General features: G+C 47.8%; 1 protein-coding gene across 4 annotated transcripts in view; it reads right to left on the bottom strand.

Annotated features, from left to right (window-relative positions):
- LOC126520831 (uncharacterized) overlaps positions 1 to 23,540 on the bottom strand; it is a 450,097-nt gene that overhangs the window by 5,070 nt on the left and 421,487 nt on the right. The window contains exon 1 of one of the 4 annotated variants that reach the window (XR_007597106.3): positions 1,081 to 1,718. The exons of 2 other annotated variants lie outside the window; for them this stretch is intronic. Coding sequence is in view for 1 of the 2 variants with exons in the window: in XM_055063400.2 (XP_054919375.1) it covers positions 2,828 to 2,917 (90 nt within the window). In the remaining variant the exon portion in view is untranslated. Of the gene's footprint in view, positions 1 to 1,080; positions 1,719 to 2,827; positions 2,963 to 23,540 lie in introns of those variants that run through there. One more of the 4 variants, XM_055063400.2, reaches the window with a different exon arrangement.

Here is a 23,540-nt window from a genome sequence, read left to right as displayed (position 1 = left end):
CTGCGAAAATTTCATATTACGAACCGAAGAATTCGATTAGGAAATGTAATGTTCGGTGTTTCTGCATAGTGTGGCGGAATGACCGGGGGCCTGCTAAGTGTATGGCGCAATGGACTTTTGTAGAATGTGGTGTTAATTTTTTTTTGCTCTATTGATATTGCTTCAAGTGTTAAACCAATTGCGGAAGACGCAACTGCATAGCTGGAGGCATGCACCTGAACTAATACGTGACGGGATGGACCACGCACAATTTCGAGTTCCCGCATTCCCACGCAGCATTCCAGGCAAGCCACCGACCAAGCCCAATAATTCTTAGCCGAGGTGACATTCTGGAAATCGCCAAAGACAAGCTGAATTGCCGAACAAGCTTCGGCGATTGTGAAGCACATGGCCGATGATCGCATGCATCTCAAGCAGCGAGCATCCGGTGCCATCATCGCGGGGGAATGCGAACCTAATTCCAAAGCAGGTACAGTTTTGCCACTAGGTTTGTACTCGACCCTTATACACGCCTTTCTCCATGTGCACACGTTCAACCTCAAAGCTAGTCGCACAATCACAAGTGACGCACCGCTCCTCACACCCGTGCAACGAATTGCTGAAAGCTGGGCCTAGTTGGTTGCTGACATTATCAATTATTCAACCAAACAATCAATCACTTTATTCCAACAACAAAGCAGACGTACAATCAGTCACAACGGTGATGCTGGTGAAACTTGGTTACAGTGCTAAGGAAGACGACGACGTTAACACCAAATGCGCGCGTTGTTATTTCACTATTCTTTTGATGCTACCGAAATGCCTTATTAGAGGTGTCCTTCTTTTCTTTTTTAGACGTCCATCTCATTTAATTTTTCGGAACTCAACCAAATGTGGGCCTGATTTATTCCTAGAGGGGAACCAAGCAATCAACCATAGGCAGAGCAGTGGTCGTCCGCGAGGTGCAACAGGACCCGCGCCTGTTCCTGTAAATTTCGTGTTTACGCCTTCGTTTTTTTTTTCTTATTAGCGTCGTAACCACGTTTCGTAATTTACAACGGACCGTACCGCGCAAACGGCATTCTTCACCCACAAACTTACCAAACGTTGCCCGCTCCTCAAGCGATGTGCAGCTCGATAAAAACCAGGAGACCCGTTTCTCGGGGGTTGCTTTTATCACATCATTCGCCCGCTAAGCCCTCGCCACTGTTCCGAGACGCTTGCTCAAAAAGCTGCGCCATTAATACGCGCAGTGACAGGCGTCGTCCCACGGGCACATAGATGGCGCTCTTGCCTTTCTTTTTTCCCCCCTTCCTCGCTCCCGAAATGAACAACTCGCGCCGTAGTCCAAAAGACAGAGGTACGATGGCATCATAAACGAATAGGACGAAGAGCGGTAATGAAGGTTGAAGCCCAATGAACTCGTACCTGAAGGGTCAACAAAGCGGCACAAGCGGGCAACTAGAGAACCACAAACAGCGCGCAGGCGTAGAATGGCGACGGAGAACAATGGGAACATAGAATAAGAGGAACCGAAACGAACGGGATCGGCAAAGCTAGCCAAATCCCCGTTCGTTTGCTCCTTTGCCGCAGACTTCTATGGCACAGGCTTAACGTCCTTATGCCTCGCAATTTATCGATACGTGGGTCCATGCATCGCTTTCTTTCTCTTTCATTGTGTGCTGCGCCCGACGGTGCTCCCTTGTTCTATCCGAGCTGCCGCAGGTGACACGTTAGCGCTTGTAGTCTTTCCCTTCGACCTCTTGTCATTCCGAGAACGACTCCTTCTCGGTTCACCGAAACGCTCGGAAAGTGTGCCTGATGACGTTACTATATTTCGCTTCTGTGTGTATGCAGGAATGGAATCGGTGCGAAACACCCGCGTATACTAGTCTTCAACCTGCGATCCGTGGCCCACAAATATGTTCTCGGGAACACAGTGGGCCTGCTATATATATATATATAAGAGAGAGAGAGAAAGAGAGTTAATGTAATTTATATTTCCTTTCGTTTTATCAATTTCATGGCCAATGGTCACAGAACTGCGCGGGCTGACATAGAAAAGTGACCATCTGCATAAACAGATGTTGCACGAGATGATCCGTTAAAGCGGACTGGAATGCTGAAGGATCAGTTTACGGAGGCGATGGAAGCATGGTACGCGGTTCCATTCATGGCTTGTTCCATAGGCAAAGGGGAGCGAAGCGCTGATGCGACCAGAAGTATGGGTACTTTCATGGGGCAACTTGTTCGTGCATCTGTCAAGAACAGATGCAGCCACAAGTCTTCGCTCCCTAGCCCGCGAGCTTACACAGAATCTGTGGAACACCAGTGAATTCACGAACGCACGTCTCCACAGATTGGATCCACGTCTGCAACTCCACCTACCACCAGGGTTGCCACGAGCGGAAGCAACACTTCTGTGCCGCCTGTGGCTCGGCGTGGCATTCACGAACTCCTATTCATTCCGCATTGGAATGGCCGATAGCCCTACTTGTGACACCTGCGGCTGCGAGGAGACGATTGAGCACCTCCTTTGTGACTGTCCGCGTTACAAAGTGCCAAGAAAAGTGCTCGTGATCGCTGTCGAAAAACTGGACAATCGCCCCTTTACAGAGGAAAAAGCTCTAGGACATTGGTCCAGGCGGGCTTCGGCACTCAATGCCTTAAGGGCTTTGCTGAAGTTTTTAAGGACATGCGAATTGTGCTACCGCCTTTGAGTGTTGTAGCGCGTAGTTTCGCGTTACTGTGCGAATTTTCTGGTTTCCATTTTTTTCCTCTTGTTCTTCTTTCTCCTTTTATTCCCTTTACCCCTTTCCCCAGCACAGGGTAGCCAGCCGGTACTTACACTGGCTAACCTCCCTGTCTTTCCTCTCCTGTGTCTCCTCCTCCTCCTTGTTCGTGAGGACACACGAGCTGGGGCTGTAAGCAGGAACATTTTGGGTAATAGTTGTGCACCATACACGAATTCTCTCTGTCTAGTATACAGTAACGTGTACTGTAGTATTTCTTACCCCGACATTTCTTCATCTTTATCGCAAATGTATAGTAACTTCTTTTTTTGGGGGGGGTGGGGGGGGAGGGGGTTGGTTTGAAAGTTTTGGAGCGAGCCGCTCTTGGAAAGAATCAACACCGCCATTGTAAATAAATATTTCAAATAAATAGCTCTTATAACGACGGGGCCGCTACAGAAAAGAAAAGCCGGTCATAAAAAGCCACGGCCAGGCAATTACAAGTTTAACAGAAACCAATGCTGCTGCTATGGCATTGACGGCTCGAACAAATATCGACGCGAACAAAAATATGTCCGCGCGTTCATTCTACTGCGGAGACGATTGGCGACGTTAATGCGATTAGCAATCTATCTTACGGTGTGTGTGCGATTAGTGAAGATATGTCTTATATGTTACGACGATTACTGTGAAGAGCGGCACACGCCCAGTTACCAGAGTTGGCGTGAAATGAAAACGGACAGATTCGGGACATGGACGCCAAAAAGCCTGTGAAACATCCCGGGAATATCCCAAGCGTAGCCACGTTGCTTGTTTGCATCCGCATTCTCCGCTATGGCTATTCAAAGGCATCGAAGTTCCAACTCCCCCAACAACGTTCTTTGTTCAAGGGTTGATGATAACTGCGAAAGGCAACCGTACGTCTCCTCTTACTCGCTTTTCTAATACATCTCTCGGTCAAACACAAAGATATATACGGACCTTCTTATTCCTCGTTGAACGCGCTCCGGGCACTGTTATCAGATGTAAATAACCAACGCAGAGACACCGACACGCACAGCCGCGCCTCGAAGCTTCGGAATTTGGTTTATCTAATCGGACATGCTGACGAATAAAGCGGAGCAACGAAATACAAGCTACTCAGGATAAGACTCGCGAACTTGCGTTTAGAAAGGGACAAACAGCATACGAGGTGCGACTAGCAGGCCTTAGTGCGTGCGACCAGGCGAGCTGCCAAGGTACTGTGTGTACTGGACGTCCGAAAAACAACTGTGCATGAGAAAATAAGCACAAATAAGATGACAATTATGAATGATATTACATAGCGAGGGTCTCGAATTCGGCAGCGCTGATGCCTTCAGGTAGCATGTGTCGGTTTATTCGCCAGTTGCCTGGCCATTAACAAAAAAAAGTTCACATACACATGACACCTGCGGCAGAAAGGGTGTTCCACATCCGCTGCCAAGGCTTGTGAATGGTGGAGGTGGCTAACACTCGATGGATTAGTTCTAGTAAATAAACAAAAATACCTCAGAAAGTGGATGGGAAAACGGCGCCGCGTAAGCCGGAATCGTCCTTTTCTTTGTTGTCTCCTTATGATATCGCAGTTTCACGTGCGATAGGATAGTGAAAGACCTGTATTTTGTCTCATAACGCCTGTAGGGTGTGCTCAAAGGACGTGTGCACGAGAACAATGCTCACACACTACGGGAGCTGCAGACAGCACATTGCGCAGACCACTCCAGCAACTCTCCACCGAGTGTTCGACAACATGCAGCGTCGTGTTCAGACACGTCTTCAAGCCGGTGGTGGACATCTCCTGTAACCGTACGCTGCAGTGATCACCGCAATGCCGTAAGTAAAATCTCATATTCGAAGACTACCATTTCCACTGCACAGTTACTTTTTTGAATACATCCAGTACACTAAATCTGTCTCAGGTCTACGGTATTTGCGAGCAGTTGATCCAGAGGAGCGTTTGTGCGTGCTCATCTCTCAGCTGTAAGCTTTCTGCAAAGCTGGCTTCCCTACAGCAAGAGGCGTTGCGAGGAGAAGCGATATTGAGCGAGCGCTGTAGCAGATGTGACGTACGCGCAGGTAATGAGCAACGTCATAGTCGGTACATGGCTGAGGAATTTATTTAGACCACCCGTGGTTCTTCAATGTGAATTGTAAGGCACGGTATATACAGTGTCCTTTTTGTAATTCCACGCTCATAGAAGTGCGGCCGCCGCGGTCGGATATCCTACCTGCGTCCTCGTGCTGAGCAGCACAACGCGCCACAGCTACTGTGCACCTCGAGGTACGACCGCACGCGTAATAAAAGTATTTATGCGATGTTTTTTGTGCCCCTATTATAAAGAAACGTCTAAGTAACGGCGCATTATCTGTGACTGAACGGCACATTCCCTGGGACATCCAACATGCTGTGCGGAGAAGTGCCTCGTAAGCTGGCGAGTGCAATGCGCGTGCACTGCACGCTGAAGGTTGATGGCGATCGCAAAGTAGCGAGGCGTGATGAGACAGATGTGACTAACGGTATCGCTTGTCAGTGGTCAGACAGCGCACATTGATGCACACGCATAAAAAACTGGCTTATTCCTTCTGTCGCTTCACTTGCCTGTCATACAGAGGTGAGTGCTGGTCTGTCGGCGGAGTAGCATTCACTTGCCGGTCATACAAAGCTGAGCGCTGCTGTAGCATCTTCTCCATTATGGCAGTCTCGGTCAATATTTCTGCCACGATCTTCAGCGGACTTCGAACCAGGTAAACAAATAGCTGTTGTTTAACTGCAAGCATGAAATGGCGCTGCTTCTCTTCCTCTGGCGTGTTAGGGTCCAACCTACGTAAGAGGCACGTCATACCCACGACATACGTCACGCTCTCATTTCACAGGAAATGTGTGAAAATGAAAACTTGAGCCTCCCGAAACTTTCGGCACAACCTACCACAAAGTAGCTCATTGGCATACTACAATTACTTTGTTGTGGATCCCTCACCCACTTGCAAAAACCCAGCAAAAATCAAGGTAGGCATGAAGGCTCGGTTGTGAAGCATCCGTCTACTGTGTGAAATTCACTTCCAACAGCCGCGCCACTGCATCTTCCCAACGTAGCCCCGAGGTGTAGGTACACTGCAAGCATTGACAAACACGCACTACTCAGACGCCTCTTCGTGGTTATTTTCATTGTCCCTGCAATGCTCGGAAGCGTCGGCTTCTGCTGCCACCAAAATTGGTTCAGAAATCAAATAACCCTAATTTTTTGCTATTCCGTTATATTCCCTAATATGCTCACATATGTTAGATATCTCCAAGATGGCAATTTACTTACGACATCTCGTAAGATAACAGAATGCTAAAAGAAATCCTCCTTTTACGGGTGTCCATGACCTATGTAGATGAGAATCATGCGCATGTCGGTCAGACGCTACAGCTTCAAGCAGTTGAAACTCTCGGTTACAATAGAGGTAACAGATTTCTCTTATTTTTATTACGGTGTTGTGGCGCATTGCCTTATGGCACTGGAATGGTGCCGGCACATCGGCCGTAGTCCAGAGGTAAGCCTGTGACGTTTGCATACGGTGACTAACAGAAAGCTAAAAATAACTACAGCCTATTGGGTAAGAAGGCGCTGGCAGCGGTGTTCGGTGCGCTAAAGTTCCACCAGTTTGTGTGGGGAAGGCCATTTGAAATTTTCACCCACCACAAGCCATTACTGGGACTGTTCAGCCATGAGAGCCGCATACCCCTTCAAAGTTCACTAAAGTGCTGCGGTGGGCACTGTCACTGAACGGCTAAAACTACAGATTATGCTACAGATTAAGAGCGAGCTTGGGAAATGCAGACGCTTTGAGTCATTTGCCACTTGCTAGGGCACCGCCAGAGGATTCCAGGATTCAGGACGTGTTCATGTTGTAAGGTGTATACCCAGGTGTCCTCACAGCAGCTATGGAGGAGTCGGTAACTTATCAGGACCCAGTGTTAGCTCCCTTGCATGTGTCGTTGTGGTCTGGAGAACACTTGCCACCAAGGCAAGAATGGCGGCCTTTTGCAAACTGAATGGAGGAATTCTCATCGATGGAGGCCTGTGTGCTACACGGGAGCCAGTTGGTTGTGTCAGTATTTCTAAAGGTGGCCTTGTTGGACCTTTTGCACGAAAGCCATCCTAGAGTTGAAAAGATGAAGCTGGTGGCCCGTAGTGATGTGTAGTGGCCGGGTATTGATGAGAACATTGCAATGAAGGTGCGCAGGTGCACGGTCTGCCACGTGCATCCAAAAGCTCCCAGGGCACTACAGCAGCTGCAATAACTGTTTCCAGAGAGAGCGCGGTCTCTTCTACACGTTGATTTCGGTGGGCTCTTTCAAGGTGTGTACTTTTTAGTAAGAGTGGATGCATACTCTAACTGGGTGGAAGTGGTACAAGAGGCGTCACCATCAGCAGAGGTCACAATTGCATGCCTCCGCACCCTATTTGCTAGCCATGAATTACCAGAAGTCGGAGCGAGTGACAACTGCCTTCCCAAGTGCTGCCTACAAGTCATTCTTGGCTCGTAATGGAATGCATCCTATCTTTGTACCGTACCATCCTGCATCCACTGGGGCCACTGAGAGGGTTGTACAAACTGCAAAGGACAAGCTCAAGAAAACATAGCAACCTGGAGATTTTGAGTATCGATTTACTAGAATCTTGTTATCATACAGAAGCACGTCTCATGCCGTCGCTGGTTGCTCCCTGACTGAACTATTTATGGGTCGACGCCTGAAGACAGCGTTAGATTTGCTGAAGCCAAACTTGTATATCAAGGTGCGATTCTGACAAATACAGCAGAAGGTGCACAGCGATTCTGCAGCCAGAAGAGAACCAGTTTTCCAGGCTGGTAACACTGTCTGGGCAAAGAACTTCAGGCGCCTGCAGTCGTCGGAGTAGCCACCAGTTTATCAACTGAGGTGCAGCTGGCAGATAGCACAGTGTGGAATTGACATGCAGACAATCTGCGGTGCCGCTTCGGAGACACATAGGAGTGGTCCACATCAGATGGGGACGGCGGCAACGAGCAGCACACACAAGCGCCCGCGCAGCCCTTGTTGGGTGAAAAAGCGATGATGCCAGTGAGTTCCGCAGCTCTGAGACGCGACGCGCAAACAAGCGTGCCACCCTGACCAGCAGAACGGAGTGGTTAGGCAAGTGCCAGTCCTGCTGACGCTCCAGCCGTTCGCCAGACAGTTTCTTTTTGCTGGTCAGTCAGGGCACGTACACCCCCTCAACAGTATTGACCGTAGCTCGAACTTGGAACGGAAGGAGTGTTGTGTGGGAAACTAGCACCACCACTGAAGACCAGACGCGCTTCCAGGGGGAACACCATCGATGGCAGCTGGGTGCTGAGCGCGGGAGACACATTAGGACGCAGCCATGTTGGCTGCCTGTGTCATACTTAAACGCTCTAATGTCATTATAACACAAGGGACCCCCGTCGATGTGAATGGCACAGCTGCTGGATGGCCAGGCAAACAAATAGTAAGATACAGAAACTTTACAAGAAGTTTATCTGCACCAGAGAAGAAGGAATAAAAAACAGCTTCACAGAGTCAACTGGATAGCCTCGAAGCTTCCTATACAGGGGAGCTAGTGCAATGACTGAAAAACAGACAGGTCATAAAATGCAAGCGGATGTGCCCCTGCGATGAATGTGGGTTGTATTAGGAAGAAATGTATTGAATGAAATTGTCGAAGGAGTCGGCCAGTACACCATCACATACCTACGAAGTGTTCCGGATTATCCATACAATATATGGATTCTCGATATATGGATATATATGGATATGCATATATGGATATATGGATATATATATATGAATCGGTGGCGTAGAGGTAGAACATCCGCCTCGCGTGCAAGAGGACCGTGGTTCGAATCCCGGTGCCACGCAATTAAAAAAAAACACAGGATAAAAAAAAATCCGCGTGTTGATAAAATTGCACAAACAGGCCTGGAGTGTGGCCTGACCCTGGTGACCAGAGCCGGTAACGCACTCCCTCACCAGAGCAGTATTGGCCACCTTGGTGCAGTACTTGGCCACAACCTCCTATATGAACACAACAATCGAACCCCGGCCCTCAGTCCCCAGCAGCTGCGAAGCAACTGACCACGGCGGCGGTCAGACCTGCGACGCAGCAGAAGGTGCTAAGAATCCCTGGCTCCGGACAGGCCGTCATTGGAATCTGAACCTGGCAACGTTTAACGCTAGAACGTTATCGAGTGAGGCGAGTCTAGCAGTGCTATTGGAGGAATTAGAGGGCAGCAAATGGGATATAATAGGCCTAAGTGAAGTTAGGAAGACGAACGAAGCATATACAGTGCTGAAAAGCTGGCACATCCTCTGCTACCGGGGCTTAGCGGAGAGACGAGTATTCCTGATTAATAAGGATATAGCTGGTAACATACAGGAACTCTATAGCATTAACGAGAGGGTGGCACGTCTTGCTGTGAAACCTAATAAGCGGTACAAATTGAAGGTCGTACAGGTCTACGCCCCTACATCCCGTCATGATGACAAGGAAGTCGGAAGCCTCTACGAAGGCGTGGAATCGGCGATGGGTAAAGTCAAAACAAAATACACTATACTTTATTTATTTATTTATTCATACTGTCAGCACAAGCCAAGACAGGAGTTGCGGTTACATTGCTGCCATCGAACTAGACATAGTAGATGTTTAAACAATTCAATACAAAGCAATCAGGCTAGGAAGGCACAGCATATAAACAAATATGAAGCAACAAACAACATGAGTTACAATGAGTAAGTTATAGCACTTATATGGGTCAACATAAAAGTAACGCGCCCAAAAAATTGCAACCGACAAACAGCTAACAATAAAACGTATTCTCAACCGTTTACAAATAATTGGTAACAGCCTTTACAAAGGATTGTAAATCAGTACATTCTACTATATCATGTGGCAAGTTGTTCCAATCGTCTATGCTTCGAACCAGGAACGAATTTTTGAAGGATTCTGTTCTATATTTAAGTGGTTTAATATGTTTTGGATGCTTTGTTCTGGGGTTAGCAGGTCTCTCTGATGTGATGTGCTTTTCTAAGTCTACTTTATAGTCTCCGCTTAATACGCGAAAAAAGAATGTCAGCCTGTTAAGCTGCATTTTTTGCTTGACAGTCATGAAGCCAGCTCTATTTCTAAGTTCGGTGACGGACTGGGTTCTAGCGTATGTGTTAAAAATAAACCTCAAGGCCCTGTTTTGTACGCGCTCACATTTTAGTGCGTTCTGTTGAGTGTACGGCTCCCAAACATGGCTTGCATAAGTCAGTACAGGAAGTACAGTCATTTTGTAGGCCATTGTTTTTACCTCTGGTGTGGCGTCGTGAAGTTTTCGTCTTAACGACCAAAGTGTGCGCATGGCCTTATTACAGATGTTGTCGACATGTACCGACCAGTTCAAATCATGTGTGAGGTGAATTCCTAGGTATTTATATTCCTTAACCTCAGCTAATTCGGCTCCGTTAATGCTGTAGGGGAATATTAAAGGATCTTTTTTACGCGTCAAACGCATACAAACAGTTTTTGATGTATTTAATTCCATTTGCCATTCATCACACCAGAGACTGATTTTTTGTAAATGGTTACTAAGCTCCTGTTGATCATTAGGAGTGCATATTTTAGCATATATAATGGTGTCATCTGCGTAATGCTTGATGGATATTTGTGGCGAAAAACCTGCTCCCATATCACTAATATAAATGGAACAAAGTAAAGGGCCTATAACAGATCCTTGCGGCACACCCGATCGAACTGGTTTATTGGTACTGCTAACAGAATTTAATGAAACAAATTGTTCCCTTTGTGACAAATATGCCTCAATCCATTTGAATAGCTTGGTATTACCTAAGAAATGAGACAGCTTCATTAGCAGCTTTCTATGGGAAATTCTGTCGAATGCTTTGCGGAAATCGATAAAGATCATATCTATTTTACCCCTTCCATCAATACACTGACCGATTTCATGCGTAACTTCAGTGAGAATAGTGACTGTGGAGTACCCTCGGCGAAGGCCATGCTGGTTTTTACCCGAAACGTCGTTCTCTTCCACAAATTTAGTTAGGTGGGTAGTAAGGATGTGCTCTAGCGTTTTGCAACATGTACTTGTCAAAGAGATTGACCGGTAATTAGTGACGTCATGTTTGGAACCCTGTTTGTGAATCGGTACTACCTTAGCCCGCCTCCAGTCTCTCGGAACGTCGCCAGATTCTAGAGATTTAGTATAGATATCCGAAAGGAAACATGAGCACCACTCGGCGTACCTCTTTAAAAAAGCGTTGGGAAATTGATCAGGGCCAGGACATTTCTTCTCATCTAGTTCAAGGAGCAGGTTCAAAATGCCGTCTTGTGTAATAGTTGGCTCAGATATACAGTGCCTAATGGAATGTGCTGTTAGGGGTGTAGAACCATCATCCCATGTGAAGACAGATTCAAAATATTCATTGAAGAGGCAAGCCATTTCAGAGCTGTTCGTGATAGTCTTATTTTCACTTGTCAGAAATTGAATGCCGGATTTGGGCCCTGAAATGTACCTCCAAAATTTTCCCGGAGAGGATTTAATAAAATTGGTAAGTGTTTTATTCATGTAACAATGTTTCGCTTTAATAATTTCCATTTTAAGTTCATGTGAAGCGGAATGAATACAATGACGTGTTCTTGTGGAGAATTTTCTAGACCTCATTCGTTTCAGGAGGCGCTTTTTATGAATTATTCCCCGTGTAATCTATGGGTTTTTTCTGTTAACTTTTTTGGGGCGCTTGGGAACAAATAGTGCTATTGATTTTAATACCACACTTTTAAACTTCTCTCAAGCATCATTTACTGACGTAGTACTTAGCGAAATAAAATGGCTGAAATCATCACAACTTTCCTCTAAATGGTCCAATACTGCAACATCATCTGCTTTAGAGAAATCGGAGACTAGCAAAGTTTTATTCTTTTCTGCTCGGGTATATGTGGTACAGACATACGTGATCACCATTTTGTGGTCAGAAATCCCTTCTGAGACTTCACACCAGTACTTGGATTGTGTGACAGATCTGCTTAGAAACACCAAATCAAGTAGCGATTCTCCCAATTCGTGGGTTCGTGTGGGCATAGTTACTATTTGTGTTAATGCCAGGGTAGGCAAGAAGCAGGCTGCAGACAAGTCAGTGGGGGAATATGGCATAGGCTCTAGGAAAAGCAGGGGAGAGCTATTAGTAGAGTCTGCAGAACAGAATAATATGCGAATAATGAATACCTTCTTCCGCAAGCGCGATAGGCGAAAGTGGACGTGGAGGAGCCCGAATGGCGAGACCAGAAATGAAATAGACTTTTATACTCTGCGCTAACCCAGGCATCATACAAGATGTGGACGTGCTCGGCAAGGTGCGCTGCAGTGACCATAGGATGGTAAGAACTCGTATTAGCCTAGACTTGAGGAGGGAACGGAAAAAACTGGTACATAAGAAGCCGATCAATGAGTTATCGGTAAGAGGGAAAATAGAGGAATACCGGATCAAGCTACAGAACAGGTATTCGGCCTTAACTCGGTAAGAGGACGTTAGTGATGAAGATATGAACGACAATCTCATGGGCATCATTAAGGAATGTGCAATAGAAGTCGGTGGTAACTCCCTTAGACAGGATGCCAGTAATCTATCACAGGAGACAAAAGATCTGATCAAGAAACGCCAATGTATGAAAGCCTCTAACCCTACAGCTAGAATAGAACTGGCAGAACGTTTTAAGTTAATTAACAAGCGTCAGACAGCTGACATAAGGAACTATAATATGGATAGAATTGAACATGCTCTCAGGGACGGAGGAAGCCTAAAAGCAGTGAAGAAGGAACTAGGAATTGACAATAATCGGATGTATGCGTTAAGAGACAAAGCCGGCAATATCATTACTAATATGGATGAGATAGTTCAAGAGGCCGAGGAGTTCTATAGAGATTTATACAGTACCAGTGGCACCCACGACGATAATGTGAGGGAGAATAGTCTAGAGGAATTTGAAATCCCAGAAGTCACGCCGGAAGAAGTAAAGAAAGCCTTGGGAGCTATGCAAAGGGGGAAGGCAGCCGAGGAGGATCAGGTAACAGCAGATTTGTTTAAGGATGTTGGGCACATTGTTCTAGAAAAACTGGCCACCCTGTATACAGAATGCCTCAAGACCTCGAGCGTACCGGAATCTTGGAAGAACGCTAACATAATCCTAATCCATAAGAAAGGGGACGCCAAAGACTTGAAAAATTATAGACCGATCAGCTTACTGTCCGTTGCCTACAAACTATTTACTAAGGTAATCGCAAATAGAATCAGGAACACCTTATAGTTCTGTCAAGCAAAGGACCAGGCAGGATTCCGTAAAGGCTACTCAACAATAGACCATATTCACACTATCAATCAGGTGACAGAGAAATGTGCGGAATATAACCGACCCTTATATATAGCTTTCATTGATTACGAGAAAGCGTTTGATTCAGTCGAAACCTCAGCAGTCATGGAGGCATTACGAAATCAGGGTGTAGATGAGCCGTATGTAAAAATACTGAAAGATATCTATAGCGGCTCCACAGCCACCATGGTCCTACATAAAGAAAGCAACAAAGTCCCAATAAAGAAAGGCATCAGGCAGGGAGATACGATCTCTCCAATGCTATTCAGAGCGTGTTTACAGGAGGTATTCAGAGACCTGAATTGGGAAGAATTGGGGATAAGAGTTAATGGAGAATACCTTAGTAACTTGCGATTCGCTGATGATATTGCCTTGCTTAGTAACTCAGGGGACCAACTGCAATGCATGCTCACTGACCTGGAGAGGCAAAGCAGAAGGGTAGGTCTAAAAATTAATCTGCAGAAAACTAAAGTAATGTTTAACAGTCTCTGAAGAGAACAGCAGTTTACGATAGCTAGCGAGGCACTGGAAGTAGTAAGGGAATACATCAACTTAGGACAGGTAGTGATTGCGGATCCGGATCATGAGACTGAAATAATCAAAAGAATGGGCTGGGGTGGGTTTGGCAGGCATTCTCACATCATGAACAGCAGGTTGCCATTATCCCTCAAGAGAAAAGTGTATAACAGCGGTGTCTTACCAGTACTCACATACGGGGCAGAAACCTGGAGGCTTACGAAAAGGGTTTTACTTAAATTGAGGACGACGCAACGAGCTATGGAAAAATGAATAATAGGTATAACGGTAAGGGATAAGAAAAGAGCAGATTGGGTGGGGGAACAAACGCGAGTTAATATCTTAGTTGAAATCAAGAACGCGCGGCCGTGTTTCATCTAACGCTTGGCAGCGTTCCATCGAACGCGCTGCGGCGTTGCATCGAACGCGGCGCGAGAGTGTGCCGCGACTGTGATTGGGGGACTTGATTGGTTCTTCTGCGCATGCGCGATGTCAGGTGAGAGTTTTCTTCGTTGCTGAGACGCGGCCTGTAGGCCAGATGGAATAGCGACGGCTTATCGGGCGTTTGTGGTTCAAGAGAGCTGAAATGTAAGTACCCCTCGGAGCTGTCGCGTCTTAGAGCGGTTTGGTGTCCTACGAACGCTGGTATCGGGTTTCAAGCAGTGAAGGTCGGTTCCAAATGTCGGTGACAAATACACGTATAGCGAGGAGCTTTTAGATCGCAGGACGGCTCCCTTTGCGTTCCGCGGGGTAAATGTTGCGAAAAACGAGACGCTATAGCGGGCCATGTTCTTCAGTGCTTTTACTCGGGCTCGTATCGGGCGACAAGCCGTGAATGTCGCTTCCAAATGTCGCTGAGAAATACACGCCTTTACAATATGTAAATTATTTCCAGATGACGACATCTGAACATGAAGTGGTTCTACGAGGGCTTCCAAGGACTTCCTCGAGGGCTTCCTCTCCAACGATGGAGAGGGTAGTTGCCCTGCACATTTCATCTCCCCGCGGCGTAAGTGAATGTTCTCTGTTCATACATTCACATTTCTTTTGTTCTGAGAAGCGATTAGCGCATCTGCCAACTATACCAAAGTTTTCGTAAAGTTCGGGAAATTGAATTCGTTCTACGTTTTTACAAATGCTGCGTCGAATAAAAAAAATTATCGGGCAGAGAAACTAAAGACTGCTTACGCATGGGAATGCAAAAGCATTTACCGCATGTCGATCTCGGAATGTCATGAACGCGCACTTTCCACGCATGAACGCGCTCAGGAGAGCACGAACTATAGCGCACCTGGAGTCGGCGAGAACCGTGGAGCCGCCGTGGCGTCGGCGAAGGATGCTCGTCTCGCATCTCGGAGGCCAAGGCTCAGTTCCCGCCCAGACCTAAATTGACCACATTTCCTTATCGAATCGATTAATTTGCTTTTATTACAGGAACACCCTCCCCCCCCCCCCCCCCCCCCCTGAGAAAGTTTATGTTAATCAGAGCATTCTTGACGGCTTGTTATTCTTCGTGTCGTGAGCCAATTTTAGTATCATCTTTCAGTCACGCGATGCCGACAGATTTTGGTGTAAAGGGGCATACAATGCATTCGCACTAAAATATTTTTGCGCGAAGGTTCCCCTGGTGGGTCTTTCAAGACATTCTTGGAAATTTTCTCATGGTAAAATAACAGTAGAGGGATGCTTGTTTCCAGCATGCTTATTCAAATTCCTGCTGAATGCAAAATCGGCAGCAGGAATGTCGATGAAAAAATTGCTATCGAAAAGAACTATCAACCCGGGCTTGTCCCTTTTTATTGCGATTGCAATTATATAAATTCCCAAGCGCATTTATGCCGTCGCCGTCGTCTTGATGTTCTGTATAAATTCCAAACACGATAACATCTTCGATGCGCGCTGTACGTTGTATGTGCGAGTAAAAGTTCGCGAGGGTCAGCCGACGATCGCGGCTCAATAATTTCTCATGTGCGACGGAGGAAGGCGGGGCGGAAGCGCGCCGTCTTCTGACGCGTGCGAGGCACGGTAGGAGGTGAGGGAAAGGGGGGGGGGTTCCTACTTCGGCGGCTTCTACTTACGGTACGGTCGCACGGGCGCCATATATTGCAAGCGATCTGCGAAGTGGATGGAGTACACGGAGTGCCGGTAGCATCCTATGCGACGTCCTTTCGACTTGTCGTTCGCATTGCAGCGAGAGACAGCGCGAAGGTAAATTCGCTCGCCACGCTTCCTCATTGCAGCGTTTTGATCGTAAGTTTCCGCGGTCATTGAGCGAGATGTGCTCACGTTTACCTGTGCGCGCGTGAAACCGTGCTTGTTAATTTAGTTAGTGAGCGAATGTTTCCACGTTTATACGCGCGACAAAACTAACATATTTTCTTCATCAGCTATCTACTAATTTGCTATCGCAATCTACGCTTCTATTTTCGGGCAAAACAGCGAAATTTTTTTTTTCGTTAACAATTTCTTTCGCGCTAGAAACTATCTCACTGAAAAAGTCACTGCTAACCTCAATACAATGTGCCACCGTAAGTGCCACCATGGCACTTTCGACTGGCAATTGGGCTGGCTCCGACTGTGGCATTGGGTGAGCGCTTAGAGTACGGGAATCTTTGCAAGCACCCTCGACGGCCCATACCGTACTCATTGCGGTTTCCAGGTTTAAATCGGCTGCTTGAAGCAACCGCATTTGCATTGGCATGTCGTCGGTGCTACTGAGGATTTCGTCTCGCAGCATGCGGTCTCGGAATGACCCAAGTTTGCAGTCGTCGGCCAGTAGCTTTAACGACGCGAAGTACTCGCTCACCGCCTCTCCGTCCCAATTATGTTGTGAGAAGAACTTGAAACTTGCTACCGCTTCCGACATCTTTGGCGCTAAGTGGTTGTTGAGGGCTTCAAAAACTGGCGCCAAGCTCGACGCGGCAGGTTTTTCGGGGGCCAGTAGGCTTCGCAGCAAGGAATACGTCGCGGCTCCGCAACACGTTAGAAACATGGCCGTCTTCTTACCGTCCGACACGTCGTTCACCGTCAGTAGTAGTTCCACTCGCTCTCGATACTTGGTCAAGACTGCAGTGTCCGCGTTGAACTCGTCTATCTTTCCGATGGCCGGCATGCTCGTTCTTGTGCCAGTGTCACTGGTGTGCTTTACTTCAAGCGTTTTCCTTCGTCGCCAGTTGTAGTGACCGGACCCGCGGCCATAGCGCACGGCAATGAAGACACAGTAGCTGCTGTGAGCGGCAGAGGCACACTGACCGAACAGGTCATGCGCTCCGCTTTTTATTGTACATCGCGCGCCCCCTTGGTGGTGTCAGTTAGTGCAGGGCGGACGGACGAAGCACTAGTGCTTGATTGGATAAAGTATGTGTCCTGCCGGCGGCCTTCAACTGCTGGGACTCCCATCAGTACTTGTACTGGCTTCTTTTCGCTGTCGCCTGGCTGACATCGTGAAGAAACTGCTGCCCGAGCCCCGAGCTCATAGTCATCCCGGGAGGGATGACATCTCAGTTGCAACCACTTGATGTGTGCTAAAGAACTGCTATGTGGAGTAGATGAGGTCGAGAGAGCCTTAAGTGACTGCTGCCGGATCACTGAAACAGGCCTCACCAGCGATGCTCTGCTCATGAATTGCTTATGCTTGCGCCTGCATTCCCAAGGAGCTTGTCCGTCGTGCGTTCAAGAAATGTTCGATATTGAACGCAATTCATGTAACTGAAGACGAGCTCCTCTGGGAGGATATCTCTGACAAGAGACTCTCTGAGGAACGTGCGACAGACAACTATGAGTAAATAGTGAAACGAACAGACAACGACGAAGTAGTAGTGAATTGCTATAGGCAATGACTAAAGAGTGAAGTACAGTGGAAATAAATGCTTACAGTAACAGCCTTCCTCTGACTATATGCAGATGAAAACATGTTTTTCCATTTCTGCTGCCTTGAAATTACACCTCTGATTACTTGTGCGTACAAGCTTTACACGTTTTCATGGCGCATGTAGTCAATGAATTCCTGAACTTTTACATGTATACTTTTGCTTTCTTCCATAGTCGTAAATGTGCATGCACTGACTGACAGCTTATGTCCAATGTTCCTTGCAAAATGAGGTAAAGAACTGCTTGAAAAGCTCATGAGCATGAAATGGCAGCCTGGGAGGTCCCATCCTAGAAAGGAAATATATTGCCCCATTTCTATGCTCATAAAAGCATAGTGAACAAGTGAACTAAGGTCAACAGAACCAGTAGCAGTGGTTTCTCACTAGCTCAGAATACAGAAACATGGACCTGACACCATGCGAGAAAAACGAAGCAAACTAGCGCCTGCGGAGAGATGGTTAGGCCTATAACAGCTTCCCAAAGAAAAAAATGGACTTCTATAATAAATCACGGCCAACTGGCAATACATCTCCATGCAAGGAACTGTGTGGGCACTCATTTACCCGCCCATCGGGCCAGTTTTACAACAATATCTGTTATGGGCTCCCACCCCTGGTCATTTCATGACCACAGGCCAGTGCCACAACCATCTCCAAGTTCTCTGAGAAAAGTTTATAAAGCAATAAAGCCGCAGTGCACCGCAAGGATTTCAGCTTTCGGCTCATAGATTGCCTGTTTACTATTTTACTTCTCGATCATTTCACCAGTGCTAAAGCAGAGAATAATGACAAGAGAGGCACTCTCACCAACATCCGCTGCGATTGACTGATGACTGCTCAGCTTCTCCTCTCTACTGAATTGGTGGTGGCTTTGGTGTCTCCGTAATCTTTTGTTATCACCATCCTAGTTGTGGAAGGAGCCTTCATTTGTTTTAAGGAGGGCATCAGGCCTATTAGGACTGGTCTTCCGATTCATCCGTGTAAGGTGCATACCACTCGTGAAAAAGAGGAGTGCAAGTCTAAACTTGCTGCTGCTGAAGCAGGGCAACTTGGGCTCAACAGATTGCCAAGCAGAAAGCAGCAGGAGCCATAGCTTGCCACTGACGCTGAGCAGACAGTTTGACAGAAAGTTCTCAAAATGAGGCCAAAAGGCTTCAGTGAAATGACACTGAGTTGTATGCAATAAGGCCAGTCAACTTCACCAAAAGCACTCCTAAGTACGAGCATGTGACACTTGCTCACGGGAGACCTTGACCTGTAGGAGCATGAAAAAAGCCAAGAGGTTCAGTCTTGCTTGAAACAACCCTGACGTACGTTCTGTTTTAAACCAAGGAAAGAAAGGTTCACGCCAGTCCATAAATAGAGCTATGCAAACTGTTACTTCGGGGATTCGGTTTCGATACCGAAACTTGCCCCCAGGGGCCGTTGTGATAGCGACGCTAATCCTATTTAAAGCACAACGCTTTCAACAATCTCGCTCTCAGCCTCGGTCCCCATGTCACTGCGTCTCTCTTCAGGCCACTGTCCCGGCGTGCCCAACGCGCTTGGCGTGACGATCATGGCGGCCACGCCGACATAAGACTGGCGTCGAGGACTCCCTTCCCGTCCGGGCTGCACATCGTCAACTGCTGCCATAAGGCTCACAAAAATCGCTGATTCTGCCATTCTCCTACCGTGGATGTCAGATCCGATGCTACTAGCGTTGCATCTGCGCAACGCGTTCCGTAGCCATTCGTGACATCGCATTGGCGGCGAGGATAACATGCATCCATTGCGCCTACATTTGAGTTAGGACGCACAATTTGCTTCTACACCGCGTCTTCTACTTCTGCTGTCCCCCTTTTAAGCAGAATTTCTGCACCTTTCTGCTTTTTGACGCTACAGCGACCTGCCTGACCTTCTGACACTACTGCGGTGTCTTTCTGCTCCTGTTACCTCAATACGGACGCAGCAATTCCTCCTCCACACTTCTTGCCATGTCCCGGTGTACCGGCCATTCCTTGGCTCAGATGGCAATGTGTTTTGCAGGAGTACGTGGACGACGACGCCAAGACCGCTACGCCGGACCACAACAAAGCGCTTCTCAACGCGCTGGGGGTAGAAGGCGCCAGCATTTATTACTCTCATAGAAGGAGAGATGCAGGCCGGAAGAGACGGTGGGGCAGGGAACTCCGAGGCAATTGACGTACACGAAGTGCGCTTCAAGTCTTAGACAAACACTTTCATGAAGAAGAGGACGAATTTTGCAGTCACGTGCTTTTCAAACGCAGAGTACAAAGTCCTGCGGAGCCGACTACCAAATTCATTCAGGATGTTCCAACGGCTCACCAAATCGTCAGTTTGGCACAGCTACCGACCTCATGGTTCAAGACGAGATCCTTTGCGGCTTCCAGTCGCATCAGCTTCGCCGCCGCTTCATCTAACTCGGCCAGAGCTTTACCGTCAAGAAAGCAGTGGACATTGCTCAGGAAGAGGAATTCACCGATAAATTAAAGCAGGAGCTCGGCGTTCTACAAGTAGACGCCGTCCACTGTTCTCATCGCAGCGGTTCGCGGCGTTTGCAGCATCATACGGCTTAGACTATGTCACCAGCAGTCCGCACTACGCTCAAACTGAGAGGCAGGGAGAATGGTTCACACAATCAAGGACGCATTCCACAATATGAAGGATCCTAATCTGACCCAGCTCGGCTAACGGGATACACCAGGAGTAAACGGCTTCAGTCTGGCCTAGCTTTTGATGGGACAACCACTAAGAACCAAAGTTCTAAAGCAAGACTCCCAGCTACGTCCCAACTAGTCATCAAGGAAAGACGTCATCGGCAAGGATGCATTCTAAAAGCGGACGCAGATCTATAACTACAACAGACATTACAGAGCTCGAGACCTCCTACCATTCCGAACTGGTCAGCGTGTCTAAGTGCGACCCGAACAGGTTAAGGTCATGGTCCTGAGCCTGGCACAGGCCAAGAAGCTATGTGGTGGAAACAGAGCGAGGTGATGTCCTACAGCGTAGCCGGCATCATCTAGTACAAACCTGCTCCCAAAAGGAAACCACTGCCACCAGAGAAGCAACAGCCCCCGCTGCCAGTTCACCCTCAGTAACCTTAGCCTGCCAACCCGACAGAACCAACAGTCCCCTGCAGTTGGGGACCACAGTGAGCGTGTGGCATGAACGCCTAGTGGCCAGTGTCGTCCCACCGGACCGTTTCAACTTGTGAAGCAGAACTTGAGAAGTGTTTGGCTTCCTCCATCTTCCACCTTATCTTCAAAGGGCAACGATGTAAAGGTCACCACGGCTTAGCCCATGCATTAGGCTGCCACCAGCTACATGGTGTCCCCTGTGATTTCGTATATATATATATATATATATATATATATATATATATATATATATATATATATATATATATATATATATATATATATATGTGTGTGTGTGTGTGTGTGTGTGTGTGTGTGTGTGTGTGTGTGTGTGTGCCTATAAAGGGGGGCGTGCTCTTTTTTGTTGAGCTGAGAAGCACCTCTATGTCCCTCTGTCCCTGCGTGCCCCTTACTCCCGTGGCACAACCCACACGGCACTTGGTGTTAAATGTCCAAGTAGCTAGGCCTAGCGTTGTCGCTGTGGTGGCTACGGCCAACGCCTCCTTTATTAAAGGAGGCATTGCTACAGCTGCGAGCGGATCTGCGTGAGAGCGCAGATTCGAGGCAGCGATATGCAAAGTGCGGCAAGTATTTGAGAACCCATTTCGTGACCCCCATCCTCTAGGTACATAATAGTTGTAAACATTTTTTTGCTTCAGTCAACCATGGCAGAACTTCAGCTAACTTAGCAAATGAAGAGGCATGCAGTTATCGTGTCCTTGGCTGCAGGACACCCTGAGATTCAGAGATTGCAACATTCTTGAAGGTTGCCCGATCATTCGTGTTAAAAGTTCGGAAAGAACTGGAGGCTGCCAAGGGAGATGTGCACACTGTTTCACAAAGGAAAGAATATTGTCAGCATTCTGACCCTCTTAGGACATCAAAATTCACTAGTCGCGTCCAAGGTGTCATTGTTGAAGACCCTGGCAAGTCGATAAGAGCCTTCGCCAAGGAGGTGGAGGTTGACGAGGCCACTGTCAGGCGTGTTGTTCATGAAGACCTTCGCTATAAGTCTTATGCTATGCGGAGATGACAGTTCTTGTCTGAGAAAACCAAGGAGAACTGCCTGACCAGAGCTAAGCGTCTCCTGACCAAACAAACACCCAGAGGAGCCTGGAATGTTGTGGCTTTTCTCCGATGAAAGAACTTCGTCCAGGACCAGAAGCTGAACCACAAAAATTATCGGTGGCTGTGCAAAGGCCCCGAGGATGCTCTAACCATCATGCGCTCAAAATTTACAGCATCAGTGATGGTCCTGGTTGTCGTGAGCAGTGAAGGACACGTGATGCCTCCCCATTTTTTTTTCCCTAGGTGCCAGAGTGAATGCCGTAGCTTACACTGAGGTATTGAACACGGTTATGAAGCCCTGGATTGTTGCCGTAGCACGTGACAGGCCGTATGTTTTCCAGCATGACTCTGCACCACATGGTACGGCAGGGAGTATGTTACCCGGCTGACCACCAGGCTGTTGACCAGCCTTGCCGAGAGATGTTTTTCAACCATCTGTTCCTAACGTCGGTCACGGGGAACTCGTGAAAGGAAATTCCTCGTGCTGTTCGGCCGCTTGACTTGCACAACGGCACGCAGCAGTAAACCATCGTATGTGAAGCCGCAAACTCGAAAGCCCGCGCCCACGGGGCTGAGAATCACAGTGTCACTGAAATAGAATATGGTAATCAAGAACACAGATCACCAAGCGCTCAGCTAATCGACTGTTTCGCGCACGTACGTTTGGATCCCTCCGTGCTGTCGCTGAAAATGCTTGCTGCCAAAGCGTGCGGCCGGCCACAAGGTGGGGGTGAGCACTAGCGCCACTATTCGCGGCGGCGGTTTGGAAAACTAAAAAAAAAACCACACAAGCAAAAGCAAATCGGCGGCGCAGGCGAAGCGCCGCACGCGCAGGTCGCCCTTTATACAGTAGGTCGTGATCTCAACCCAATGTACTACTACGTTTGGGGGCGTAGTTAAGAGGGAGTCCAATAGGCACCCACACAACACGCTTGAGGCTCTGAAGGGAGTTATTAACGCGACAGCGTTAAGGAGCTCGTGTCGCAGAAAAGCCGGTGTCGTCAGCGTCGGTGTCGGCGGCGTTGGCCGTTAGCGATAAGTCCCAGAAGGCACTTCATACATAAAAACATCTTGCAAGATGGGCTGGTGGGTATCGAACCAGGGCCTCCGGAGTGTGAGACGGAGACGCTACCACTCAGCCACGAGTTCGTTCCTCCAAAACGGGACAAAATCGCCTCTAGTGAATGCGGTGGTGCCTTAGAAACGTGCCGTAGAAAGTTATACTGCGGTGTATATCGGAAATTATGACCACGTAACTTACAGAAGTCGCAGTTTCACGAGTAGCAAAGTACGTTTCCGCTACATTTCTTCTGCGCTCTGCGCACACGCAGAGCCATCTTGCGGCAAACACAGAAGACCCGCTCCTCGCAATGTACGGTGCTGGCCCGACACGTGGCGCGCCACTCGCCCCAGATCGCGTCCGCCTTCATGGTGCGTCGGGGCCCGGCTATCTGTGCCGATCGCGACGTTTGGCTGGCGTAGCGCGTTTGAGTAGGCGGTGCGAACGTGGTGCGATAACACTATCGCGTTCCACTCTTGAAGGCGAAGCTTAAGCTTACTCCAATTTTTGTTGATGCAATGGCGAATGTTCGGAAGACACACCTCATCACAGCCTGCGGTCGGTTTCGGTAGCGTGTGGAGTCTGTGATTGCTGCTCTGGGCAGTTTCATTGAATGATGACATTGCATGCATGGCCACCTGTAGACAACGTTAAATAGTAATAAATTATCTGTATCCAGTATCTGTTTGCGTGTGGGCGTAACTTTGTTCTTAAATACCCGCGGCAACCGGTAATCAATA

The sequence above is a fragment of the Dermacentor andersoni genome, chromosome 3 (assembly GCF_023375885.2).
Source record: "Dermacentor andersoni chromosome 3, qqDerAnde1_hic_scaffold, whole genome shotgun sequence".
Taxonomy (NCBI): Eukaryota; Metazoa; Arthropoda; class Arachnida; order Ixodida; family Ixodidae; genus Dermacentor; species Dermacentor andersoni.
Note: the sequence above shows the minus strand (reverse complement) of the source record. Positions and strands in the feature narration are given on the sequence as shown.